The sequence below is a fragment of the Arachis ipaensis genome, chromosome B9 (assembly GCF_059453495.1).
Source record: "Arachis ipaensis isolate K30076 ecotype BB chromosome B9, ASM5945349v1, whole genome shotgun sequence".
Classification (NCBI taxonomy): Eukaryota; Viridiplantae; Streptophyta; class Magnoliopsida; order Fabales; family Fabaceae; genus Arachis; species Arachis ipaensis.
The window spans coordinates 155,749,069-155,762,658 of NC_142444.1; the positions used below are offsets into that span (position 1 = coordinate 155,749,069).

The following is a 13,590-nucleotide window of genomic DNA, read 5'->3' on the forward strand; positions in this document are numbered from 1 at the left end:
AACATTACGCATATTTTGCACCCAATGTTGGTTATACATCCACTAAAAAAGTTTGACTATACAACATGTACACTAAAATCAGTCACTAAGTCAACCACTAGTATAAAATACATGTTAGAATATAAATATATATTGAAATAAATTAAACCATCAGTATTTATACACAAATACATTAGGGACTGATTTTAATGGCTGATTTTAGTGTACAAATAGCATTTTTAAAAAAAAATAATGATAGTCTAATAAAATTTTATTTTATATTTTTCACTATTTAACATTAACTCTCATTTAATGTCTTTTTTATGTTTATTCTCATTTAATGTTTGGTTATCTTTTTCTGAAAAATTACCTGAAATCTTAATTTGATCTCTTACTTACTTTCTAAACTTTTAAATAAAAAAATATATATTTAATATTTTGTTAATTAAGTATTCTAATGATAATTAGAAAAATGAATTACAATTCTCAATTATTATTTGCTCACTTTTTTGGAGTCAATTCATCATTCCAGTTTTTATTAAATTCAATTCAACAATAAAATTATGCATTTAAAGTTTTACAAAAATACGACTTCACACATGATTCATTATATTTTGCAAGAAAGTTTTTGTGAATAGTAAAAATTGTAACCAACTTTTTTATGGTTTACATTGGACATGATGTCTTTGTTTTTTTGCTCTATTGAAAAAGGAACAATTTTGGCTTTTCAATAAAAAACACTCTTACTATAACATTATCCATACTTCGCACCTTGGTTGTCAGAATCGGACCGAACCCCTTGTTCGGACTAAAAAACTGACAAAGCAATCACAAAATTTGTTCAGTTGAGGTATCTGACCGTAAAAGAAAAAGAACCAGCGAGAATTGATTTGAATTAGTTGATTTTGGCCAAAATTGGTGAACCGACAATTTTAAATAATCTAGCCGGTTCAAAATGATTTTTTTTGGTACACCTCCCCAAATGACATTTTTATTGGTAGTGTAATATATAGGTTTAATAGTGGATTGTTTATTTTTTTTTCTGATTATTGGTGTATATGGTTTCTTTTTGTTGTTGTTGTGCTATATTGTTGTTGTGAATTTATACTTTTATATTGTTAGATAGGGGATAGGTTCTGTGAATTTAGGATACCTGCTTCTTTTATATTGTTGCTTTTCCATATTAGTTTTTATTATTTTATATTTTTATTTACGTGAGTTCAGTTCAACCAGTGACTCACCAGTTAAACAAATTAACCAATAGTCTGACTGGTTCGATTACCGATTCAATTCTAATAACTATAGTTTGCACCCAATAATGGCTAGATACTGGCTAAAGATTTGTTGGTCATCGAATAAACTTCTATTATATTATTTTTCGTTGTTTAACGTTGACTCATTTAATGCTTGGTTATCTTTTTCTGAAAAATGATCGAGAATCTTGGCTTATTTTCCTCTCATTATAACATTACGCATATTTTGCACCCAATGTTGGTTATACATCCACTAAAAAAGTTTGACTATGCAACATGTACACCAAAATCAGTCACTAAGTCTGCCACTAGTATAAAATACATGTTAGAATACAAATACACATTGAAAATAAATTAAACCATATGTATTTATACACGAATACATTGGTGACTCATTTTAATGGCTGATTTTGGTGTACAAATAACATTAAAAAAATATTAGTCGTCTAATAAAATTTTATTTTATATTTTTCACTATTTAACATTGACTCTCATTTAATGTCTTTTTTATTTTATTTTATTCTCATTTAATGTTTGGTTATCTTTTTATGAAAAATTACCAGAAATCTTAATTTGATCTCTTAATTATTTTCTAAACTTTTAAATAAAAAATATATATTTAATATTTTGTTAATTAAGTATTCTAATGATAATTAGAAAGTTGAATTACAATTCTCAATTTTTATTTGCTCAATTTTTTGGAGTCAATTCATCATTCTTGTTTTTATTAAATTCATATCCCCAATAAAATTATGCACTTAAAGTTTTACAAAAATACGTCTTCACACATGATTCATTATATTTTGTAAGAAATATTTTGTGAACAATAAAAATTGTAACTAACTTTTTTATGGTTTACATTGGACATGATGTCTTTGTTTTTTTGCTCTATTGAAAAAGGATCAATTTTGGCTTTTTATTAAAAAAAACACTCTTACTACAATATTATCCATACTTCGTACCATGGTTGTCAGAATCGGATCGAACCGTTTGTTCGAACTAAAAAACTGAGAAAGCAATCACAAAATTGGTTCAATTGATGTATTTGACCATAAAAGAAAAAGAACCAATGAGAATTGATTTGAATCGGTCGATTTTGGCCAAAATTGATGAACCGACAATTTTAAATAATCTAACCGGTTCAAAATGCTTTTTTTTGTACACCTCCCCAAATGACGTTTTTGTTGGTAGTGTAATATATAGGTTTAATAGTGGATTGTTTATTTTTTTTCTGATTATTTGTGTATATGGTTTTTTTTGTTGCTGTGCTTTATTGTTGTTGCGATTTTTTAATTTTATATTGTTGGATAGGGGATATGTTCTGTGAATTTAGGATACTGCTACTTTTATATTGTTGCTTTTTCATATTATTTCTGACTATTTTATATTTTATTTACGTGAGTTCAGTTCAACTAGTGACTCACCAATTGAACAAATTAACTAATAGTCTGACTGGTTCGATTACCGATTCAGTTATAACAACTATAGTTTGCACCCAATAACCAATAATGGCTATATACTGGCTAAAGATTTGTTGGTCATCGAATAAATTTCTATTTTATATTATTTTTCACTATTTAACGTTGACTCATTTAATGCTTGGTTATCTTTTTCCGAAAAATGATCGAGAATCCTGGCTTATTTTCCTCTCATTATAACATTACGCATATTTTGCACCCAATGTTGGTTATACATCCACTAAAAATGTTTGACTATGCAACATGTACACTAAAATCAGTCACTAAGTAAACCACTAGTATAAAATACATATTAGAATATAAATATATATTGAAAATAAATTAAACCAATATTATTTATACATAAATACATTGGTGTCTGATTTTAATGGCTGATTTTAGTGTACAAATAGTATTTTTTAAAAAAATATTAGTCGTCTAATAAAATTTTATTTTATAGTTTTCACTATTTAACATTATCTCTCATTTAATGTCTTTTTTTATGTTTATTCTCATTTAATGTTTGGTTATCTTTTTCTGAAAAATTACCAGAAATCTTAATTTGATCACTTACTTATTTTCTAAACTTTTAAATAAAAAATAATATATATTTGATATTTTGTTAATTAAGTATTCTAATGATAATTAGAAAAATAAATTACAATTCTCAATTATTATTTGCTCAATTTTTTGGAGTCAATTCATCATTCCTGTTTTTATTAAATTCAAATCAACAATAAAATTATGCATTTAAAGTTTTACAAAAATACGTCTTCACACATGATTCATTATATTTTGCAATAAATCTTTTGTGAACAATAAAAATTGTAATTAACTTTTTTATGGTTTACACTGGACATGATGTCTTTGTTTTTTTGCTCTATTGAAAAAGGAACAATTTTGACTTTTCATTAAAAAACAATCTTACTATAACATTATCCATACTTCGCACCTTCTTTTCAGAATCGGACCAAACCCCTTGTTCGGACTAAAAAACTGACAAGGCAATCACAAAATTGGTTTAGTTGAGGTATCTGACCGTAAAAGAAAAAGAACAAGTGAGAATTGATTTGAATTAGTTGATTTTGGCCAAAATTGGTGAACCGATAATTTTAAATAATCTAGCCAGTTCAAAATAATTTTTTTTGGTACACCTACCCAAATGATATTTTTCTTGGTAGTGTAATATATAGGTTTAATAGTGGATTTTTTTTTATTATTGGTGTATATGGTTTTTTTTTTTTTTTTTGTGCTATATTGTTGTTGTGAATTTATAATTTTATATTGTTAGATAGGGGATATGTTCTGTGAATTTAGGATATCTGCTACTTTTATATTGTTGCTTTTTCATATTATTTTTTACTATTTTATATTTTTATTTACGTGAGTTCAGTTAAACTAGTGACTCACCAGGGAAACCAATTAACTAATAGTCTAACTGATTCGATTACCAATTCAGTTCTAATAACTATAGTTTGCACCCAATAATGGCTAGATACTGGCTAAAGATTTGTTGGTTATCAAATAAACTTCTATTTTATATTATTTTTCACTGTTTAACGTTGACTCTTTTAATGCTTGGTTATCTTTTTCCGAAAAATCATCGAAAATCTTGGCTTATTTTCCTCTCATTATAACATTACGCGTATTTTGCACCCAATGTTGGTTATACATCCACTAAAAAAGTGACTATGTAACATGTAAACCAAAATCGGTCACTAAGTCAGCCACTAGTATAAAATACATGTTAGAATACAAATACACATTGAAAATAAATTAAACCATATGTATTTATACACAAATACACTGGTGACTCATTTTGGTGTACAAATAGCATTTTTAAAAAAATATTGGTCGTCTAATAAAATTTTATTTTATATTTTTCACTATTTAACATTGACTCTCATTTAATGTCTTTTTTTTAATTTTATTCTCATTTAATGTTTGGTTATCTTTTTCTGAAAAATTACCAGAAATCTTAATTTGATCTCTTAATTATTTTCTAAACTTTTAAATAAAAAAATAATATATATTTAATATTTTGTTAATTAAGTATTCAAATGATAATTAGAAAGATGAATTACAATTCTCAATTTTTATTTGCTCAATTTTTTGGAGTCAATTCATCATTCCTGTTTTTATTAAATTCATATCCCCAATAAAATTATGCATTTAAAGTTTTACAAAAATACGTCTTCACACATGATTCATTATATTTTGTAAGAAATATTTTGTGAACAATAAAAATTGTAACTAACTTTTTTATGGTTTACATTGGACATGATGTCTTTGTTTTTTTGCTCTATTGAAAAAGGATCAATTTTGGCTTTTTATTAAAAAAACACTCTTACTACAATATTATCCATACTTCGTACCATGGTTGTCAGAATCGGATCGAACCTTTTGTTCGAACTAAAAAACTGAGAAAGCAATCACAAAATTGGTTCAGTTGAGGTATCTGACCATAAAAGAAAAAGAACCAGTGAGAATTGATTTGAATCGGTCGATTTTGGCCAAAATTGATGAACCGACAATTTTAAATAATCTAACCGGTTCAAAATGCTTTTTTTTTTTGTACACCTCCCCAAATGACGTTTTTGTTGGTAGTGTAATATATAGGTTTAATAGTGGGTTGTTTTTTTTTTCTGATTATTTGTGTATATGGTTTTTTTTGTTGTTGTGCTTTATTGTTGTTGCGATTTTTTAATTTTATATTGTTGGATAGGGAATATGTTCTGTGAATTTAGGATACCTGCTACTTTTATATTGTTGCTTTTCCATATTATTTCTGACTATTTTATATTTTATTTACGTGAGTTCAGTTCAACCAGTGACTCATCAGTTGAACAAATTAACCAATAGTCTAACTGGTTCGATTACCGATTCAGTTCTAACAACTATAGTTTGCACCCAATAATGGCTATATACTGGCTAAAGATTTTTTGGTCATCGAATAAACTTCTATTTTATATTATTTTTCACTATTTAACGTTGACTCATTTAATGCTTGGTTATCTTTTTCCGAAAATTGATCAGGAATCCTGGTTTATTTTCCTCTCATTCTAACATTACGCATATTTTGCACCCAATGTTGGTTATACATCCACTAAAAAAGTTTGACTATGCAACATGTATACCAAAATCAGTAACTAAGTCAACCACTAGTATAAAATACATGTTAGAATACAAATATACAATGAAAGTAAATTAAACCATATGTATTTATACACAAATACATTGGTGATTAATTTTAATGGTTGATTTTGGTGTACAAATAGCATTTTTTTTTTTAAAATATTGGTCGTCTAATAAAATTTTATTCTATATTTTTCACTATTTAACATTGACTCTCATTTAATGTCTTTTTTTATGTTTATTCTCATTTAATGTTTGGTTATCTTTTTCTGAAAAATTACCAGAAATCTTAATTTGATCTCTTACTTATTTTTTAAACTTTTAAATAAAAAATAATATATATTTAATATTTTATTAATTAAGTATTCTAATGATAATTAGAAAAATTGAATCACAATTCTCAATTTTTATTTGCTCAATTTTTTTGAGTCAATTCATCATTCCTGTTTTTATTAAATTCAAATCCACAATAAAATTATGCATTTAAAGTTTTACAAAAATACGTCTTCACACATGTTTCATTATATTTTGCAAGAAATTTTTTGTGAATAGGAAAAATTGTAACTAACGTTTTTATGGTTTAGATTGGACATGATGTCTTTTGTTGTTTTGCTCTATTAAAAAAGGAACAATTTTGGCTTTTCATTAAAAAATACTCTTACTATAACATTATCCATACTTCACACCATGAGTGTCAGAATCGGACCGAACTGCTTGTTTGGACTAAAAGACTGACAAAGCAATCACAAAATTGGTTTAGTTGAGGTATCTGACCATAAAAGAAAAAGAACCAGCGAGAATTAATTTGAATTGGTCGATTTTGTCCAAAATCGGTAAACCGACAATTTTAAATAATCTAGCCTGTTTAAAATGATTTTTTTTTTGTACACCTCCCCAAATGACGTTTTTATTGGTAGTGTAATATATAGGTTTAATAGTGGATGGTTTTTTTTTACCTCATTATTGGTGTATATGGTTGTTTTTGTTGTTGTGCTATATTGTTGTTGTGAATTTATAATTTTATATTGTTGGATAGGGAATATGTTCTGTGAATTTAGGATACCTGCTACTTTATATTGTTGCAGTTCCATATTATTTCTGACTATTTTATATTTTTTATTTATGTGAGATCGTTTCAACCAGTGATTCACCAGTTGAACTAATTAACCAGTTAACCAATAGTCTGACTGGTTTCATTACTGATTCAATTCTAACAACTATGCTTTGCACCCAATGTTGGCTGTATATTGGCAAAAGATTTGTTGGTTATTGAATAAACTTCTATTTTATATTCTTTTTCACTGTTTAACGTTGACACATTTAATACTTGGTTATCTTTTCCCGAAAAAAGATCGAGAATCCTGGCTTATTTTCTTAAATCTTGTTAACTTCTAAATATAAAAAAAGTGTTGAATATTTTTTATATTTTTTGTTTTAAAAATAACATATATTAAGTATTAGAATAATAATAAAAAAAAGTTTAGCTAACATGTGCTCTTAGGGCTCATATAAGATTACAATTAGGAAAGTTTTTAAATTTTTAAAAAAAATGTAAAACAAATGCATTGCAAACTTAAAAATAATTTTTTTTTTCATTTATAATCTTAACAGGTGTCCTTAGAACACAAGCTAGCAAAACCCTAATTATAAAGATGAATTACAATTCTCGTTCATCATTTACTCATTTTTCAAGTCAATTCATCATTTATGTATTCTATTAAATTCAAATCCAGAATGAGATTATACATTTATGGTGTTACCAAAATACGTTTGAAACTACTCTGCATGAAAAAAGGTTAGGATTTTCACCCTACACTATAAATTACGAACTTCTCCTTTCTTGCACCCTACACTATAACTTACGAACTTCTCCTTTCTTGTATTGTCGCGGTTTTCACATTGGTGTCTTCGGCGAAAATGAAGCCAACGCCATTGTTCATGGAAGTTGACCTCAAATGCACGGTCCTCAAATTGAAGGAGAGGCTGCAAACGCTTCTTACGCTTCCCATTTCAGACCAACATCTGTTGTTCAACATGCAGATCCTTGAACATGATCAGGTCTTGGAGTCATATGGCATCGCTGAACACTCTCGCATTCATGTGATCTTCGCGTTGGTGCCAGGTAGTGTGTATGCAAACATGGTGGTTAAGGTTCGAGGTGGTAGTAGTAGCACCACCGATCCTGCAGCAGAGACTTACTCAGTGGTGGTTTCATCCAAGAATATTCCAAGCTTCAAGTTTAATGTTCGAGTCACTGCTGGAGATATGCTTCACAAGTTGAGTGAAAATCTGCAGAATTTCGGAGAGAATATTACTCCTGTTGTTAAGGATGGGTGCCACATTCTTCACCATGGCAGAGTGATGGAACGTGATAGATCCATGGAGTGGCAACAGGTTGAGCTTGGTGACAAGATTGAGATCATCCCTAGAGCCACTGATTAAGCCGAAGGAATATGATTTGCTTGTTTATTGTTGAATATGGTTTGATATTTGATATTGAGCCGAAAATAATTGGACCATGTAGTTTTGGTCCTTGATAATAATATCATTTAATATTGAGAAATCTTGTGTGTTTTGATGCATGGTAATTTTTTGGGGGGTTTTGCATTATTGTCGAAATCATCTCTGATCTTCCTTGTTCACACATCCCTTGTGAGACTGCTATTTCTTGTGTTAAATCTATGTGGTTTCCAACAAAATAGAGAATACAGTTGATATGAGAAAAATGCAAACCAGTTGAATCCTATGCTGTAATACTTGCATATGTTGATATGATAATTCAGTTTCTCTCTGGTAATTTGGAAGAATAAAAATAGAGTGGATTTTGATAAAAGATAAGGCAACTCTCCGCTTACAAATTCAAATATTATATATTAATTTTTAAATCAATCAAAATTCCATGATGCTAATATGCTATAGTTGTAACTTACAAGTTACAAAACATAATGTTTATTGTTTCTCTCATTTTTCAAAACCAGATTCACATTATTATTAAGTCGCTTATATTGCGTGTTCTCATATGAAAACAGTAGATATACATAACAATTAGATTAAAACTTTACAATCAAGTAAATAAAATACTTAATCAAGTCCAATTAAATTGTTATAATCGTTTTCCAGCTTCTTCTCCTTTTCCTTCTCATTCTCTTTCATTATCGTCGTCGTCACTACCACCACACCACCACCTCCATTTCCATCTCCTCCTCTTCCTTTTCTCGTATGAATTTCTTTGATATCCTCCTTCTTTTTCTTCTTTCTCCTCTATCATCATCATTGTTATTGTTATTGTCATTATCGTCGTCTTCTTTTTATACGTAGAACAGTTCAAATTCAGAATGCACTGAAATTACTTAATGATGATGACACACAAACTCAGTTCAAAACAAGCACAGACCAAATGCACCTTATTTAAATCCAGAATGCACCGAAATTATTTAATAATGGTGACATACAAGCAAACTCAGTTCAAAATAAGTACACAAACTAGATTCAATCATCCACAAAAATACATGCATGTAAATTTTAAATCCAAAAAAGTTATCAGTAATGACACCAGAAGTACTACAATTATCTTGCATGAACTAATTAACCAAATCTAAATCAATGAAACCAAGCGCACCTTATTTAAATTCAGAATGCACCGAAATTACTTAATGACGACGACACACAAACAAACTCAGTAAAAAAAAAAAGACCAAGTGCAACTTATTTAAATCCATAATGCACCGAAATTACTTAATAATGATGATACACAAGCAAATTCAACTTAAAACAAACACACAAACTAGATTCAATCATCCACAAAAATACATGCATGTAAATTTTAAATCCAAAAAAGTCAACAATATGGCTTAAATGACACCAGAAATACTACAATTAACTTACATGAACTAATTACATCAAATCCAATTCAATGAGACCAAATGCACCTTATTTAAATCCAAAATGTACCGAAATTACTTAATGATGATGATTCACAAACAAACTCAGTTCACAACAAGCACACAAACAAGATTCAATCAATCACAAAAACACATGCATGTAAATTTTAAATCTAGCTAGTATTCTGCATAACTCAAAACATCTCCTCCTCATTCTTCTTCATTATTATCTTCTTTTCTTGTTCATCTTCTTCTTGTTTTACCTTCTCATGATTCTTCTGGTTGTACTCTCTTAACAAGAATAAAAACAAGAAAAAATCAAACAAAAAGAAGAAGAAACACATAATGCTGCAAAATCACTAGGAAGAGGAAGAGGAAAGGAAAAAAAAAAACGCAGCGGCAACAGTAGCAATAAAAAAACGACGATGAGGAGGAAACACGCAAATGAGGAGGAGCGTGGGAACGTTCTATGTAGTTGGAGCGTATATTCACGCTTTCACTAATGAAACTAATTTTCGTTGAGTTTGGACCAACTTGGTTAGACTTAGTAGTTGGAGCATGTAGCATAACGGTAACAATTAACTTATGGATTATGACAATTAAACAAAGTAATAAACAAATATATACTGCATCACATGCTTATTACCACATTAATTGTCAAATTTATGGACCTCAGCTTGTAAGAAATAAGCTTTCTAACATGGTTTAATTACACCTGGACTACTAAATTGACTATACATCATGCATATCAGAAAATTCTATATCAAATGCAAACTATTTTTGGTTTCATCAATATACCATAAAATATTGAAATTGGTGAAGTACAACATATAAACCCACTCATGTATCACAAGATAATACGGGCGGCGGCCATTAGGTCACCTATTTTTAGTTATGGACACAGGTTCCATTGTGTTTCAGTTTTGTTCACAAAACACATTCAATTGACATAATAGCCACATTATAAATGGGTGCAAAATTGACAGCAGGTTCTACTTGTTAACGGAGTCAGAATAATTTGTTAGGCTATTGCTCGTACCTTCAGCCGAGTTTGAGAGGGGCTACTTTTAGTTGTATCAAAGAGTCATAAGGGATGCGCCATGTATTCCAGCATAAGCCATCTGAAAGAATCACCGGGACTTCTCATTCAGCCATAGACCCTTCCTTTGTATTTGAATTCAAGGCCCTGACGCAGAGCCGAGGCTTCGTACTAACAAGGTTCCTAGGGAGGACAGAGACAGCAACCACTATCGACCCATTTGGCACTCCGGAAATGGGGAGCACTTCGACAAGAACACACAGCTGCAACAATAGAGTCAATACTGAGAGTATGCACAATTGTGAGTAGCACAAGCTAGACTATGTTTGGGGGCGTACAACATGTTTACCTCTGGAGTCCTGAGGTCAACTACTGAATCTCCCACCACACCATTGACTGCAGAAGCCACTATGCCAAAGCACTTATTGCGGTCTAGCAAACTGAATGCATCGGAATCCTTTGATTTTTCTTTCACAGACTTCGTCTCTTCAATTCCTCTTCGGTTGTACCCAACAGCAAACTACAGAATAAAATACAATACTGCTAAACATGGACTTTGATTGTCTAAAACTTATATTGTATGAGATTGGTTTAAGATTTTAATTCATCTACAAATATCAAGACTTGTTGATGAGTACAGGACTTAACATGAGGTGAGGCTCATTTGCATCAGAAAGGTAATATTGTATTGCACCTTTACAGGTTGTTCAAGTATGTTCTGTTTATCATCCACAAACTTTTTAACTAGCATTGATACTACTTCTTGCAGCTCTTTTTCATTTAAACCACAGGTAGCCTGGATTGGGAAAATGCGATGGCACCAGCTGCAGAGAAAATATGCTCACCATTAGTGCCAGAAAAGACGTGAACTGAAATCACTCACTAAAAGACTTTTCTAGTCTCCATTCGCAAACCTAATATGCCCACTCAACAAAAATTAGAAGCAAGATATGCAATTCCACATTTTTATCAATCGTTTCAAAAGCTTAAAGTTACTGCATCAATGGTTGTTAGGGCTTGAAGGCTGAACAAATGTATCAGTGGAAGGTCAACCAATTATCAAACTTGTTTAACCACTTAGGATCAAAAAGTCAATCAGTGTTTTCTTGAACAAAAATCTTGGTTCAGCTTTTCTTCAAGAAATACGTCTTCATTTTCTTCCATGGCCAGGAGGGAATGGCATAAATCCACACCACCATTTACTTCCTAGAACCATGAACACGACATTTTGAACTAACACTAAAAGCATAAGCAAATTTACTTACGCTGGCGATTTAACACTCCCAGATTCATAAGCTTGAATGATATTTGACACAATATCAACAGTGTCCAGCAACGCGTCCTCCGGAAATGTAAAGAGAAGCAAACCACTCCTTGTAAGCTTAACCAGGGAAAGACCAGGAACTCCTTCGGCGTCTGTCTCTGCTCTATTACCGCTCCCGCTTAAAAGCTTACCTGCCACCATTGAGGCCATGAATTTTCAGTTCAACAAACCAAAAACACTACCTTCTTCTCCCTCCCAAAACTGGAAGACGAAAAAAAGAAGGTCCAACTATATATACTCAATACCATCTCCAGAGTTAGCAGTGGCAGAGGCTGTTTCCTTTTCCTTGTTGTCCAAACACTCCTCAGCATCATCTTCTGTGCATACCCTTCTTTTCTTAGAAGCATTATCATCTTCAAGGTTGTTCAAACTGTTATAAGAACCCTTGCTGAAGGGCCTGGCAAACTGTATGAAAAGTTAGAAGATCTTGTTTGTGCATTAATATACTCCAATCTCTCTAATTAATGAATTACAGAGAATCATTATTTGCTAATCAATCATGCTACGTTTACATAAAAAATCAGTCACCAATCCGCCACTGCGTATAGAAATCTGTATTTGACATCTCAACCCTTTTTTTTTTTATTATACTACACAAAAAAAGTTTGATTATTCTACCATGGCTGATTATTCCAGTAGCTCATTATTTAGTTAGAAAAATATGTGAATCAACGTGTATAAATTTACACAAATAATGACCCTTTTTTGTGTGCACGTAGCATTTTCTTTTGTTTATTAATAGCATTTAACATTAAAACATGAGAATAATAACGGTGAAGAGAAGAGGGTAAAGAAAGGGGGAACCTTGTGGAGTATAGAGATTGCTTCCTTGGTAGCGCTTTTCTCCCGTTCTGTAAAACATGATTCCAAATTGGTATATATATAGAAAAGAGAGCTAACTGAACAGTGGGGAAATGGAGAAAGAAGAGAAGAGAAGGAAGTAACTGACTGATAGTACAAGTGATAAGAAAGCCCGAATGGGAGCCATGAAGGAGAGAGGAGGGGGCGTTGTAGTCGAACCGGGGAAGCTTAATCACCGCCGAGTGCTGCTCCCATGGAGACATCTCTTTCTTCTCTTTCGGTGTTTCTCTTTCGTCTTCTCTTTCTTCGTGTTCATTCCTTCCAGTTATTGTGGCTACTCCGCCATCCTCCGCCATTCTCTGCGTTTGTTGTACTCCCCGTCCGCCGCTACCTTCCTCGTCTTAAATGACAAACCGTCGCGTCCAAAAGGAAAACTGAACCCTTTCTTTTTTAGCTTCCAAAAATTACTTTATTTCTAATTTCGTGCGTTTTAAGTTTTAACTTTTATGACTAGATGTATTTATTTGCGGCCGCTTATCTTCAAAGGCTTTCCATTTCTTACTAATTAAATTCTTAAATAAATCTTAATTTTTTGTTTATAACATTTTTCTTGATAATTCAGTATTTTACTATTTTTCTTTAAATTTTTTTCCGGACCAAATTAGTATTACTTCCGTGATTTCTCAAGAATTAGATATCAAAACTGAATAATTTGTAAAAA

The 13,590-nt window shown here is 30.7% G+C and overlaps 1 protein-coding gene across 3 annotated transcripts; it reads right to left on the bottom strand.

Annotated features, from left to right (window-relative positions):
- Window positions 1-8,757: 8,757 nt before the first annotated feature.
- Window positions 8,758-13,422, bottom strand: LOC107617250 (uncharacterized). 3 transcript variants are annotated; one of them, XR_015899999.1, is made up of 8 exons: window positions 13,018-13,422; window positions 12,873-12,919; window positions 12,314-12,473; window positions 12,010-12,199; window positions 11,439-11,568; window positions 11,094-11,264; window positions 10,745-11,007; window positions 8,758-9,085 (listed from the first exon to the last, which is right to left on the bottom strand). XR_015899999.1 is itself a non-coding variant. In XM_016318995.3 (7 exons), the coding sequence occupies exons 1-7, from the start codon at window positions 13,223-13,225 to the stop codon at window positions 10,849-10,851; spliced, it is 1,065 nt and encodes a 354-aa protein (XP_016174481.2). In that variant the 5' UTR covers window positions 13,226-13,422; the 3' UTR covers window positions 10,434-10,848. The 3 variants fall into 3 exon arrangements, 1 of the variants encoding a protein (XP_016174481.2); XR_015899998.1 differs by having other exon boundaries at window positions 8,758-9,996; XM_016318995.3 differs by lacking the exon at window positions 8,758-9,085 and having other exon boundaries at window positions 10,434-11,007.
- Between the last annotated feature and the right edge of the window lie 168 nt (window positions 13,423-13,590).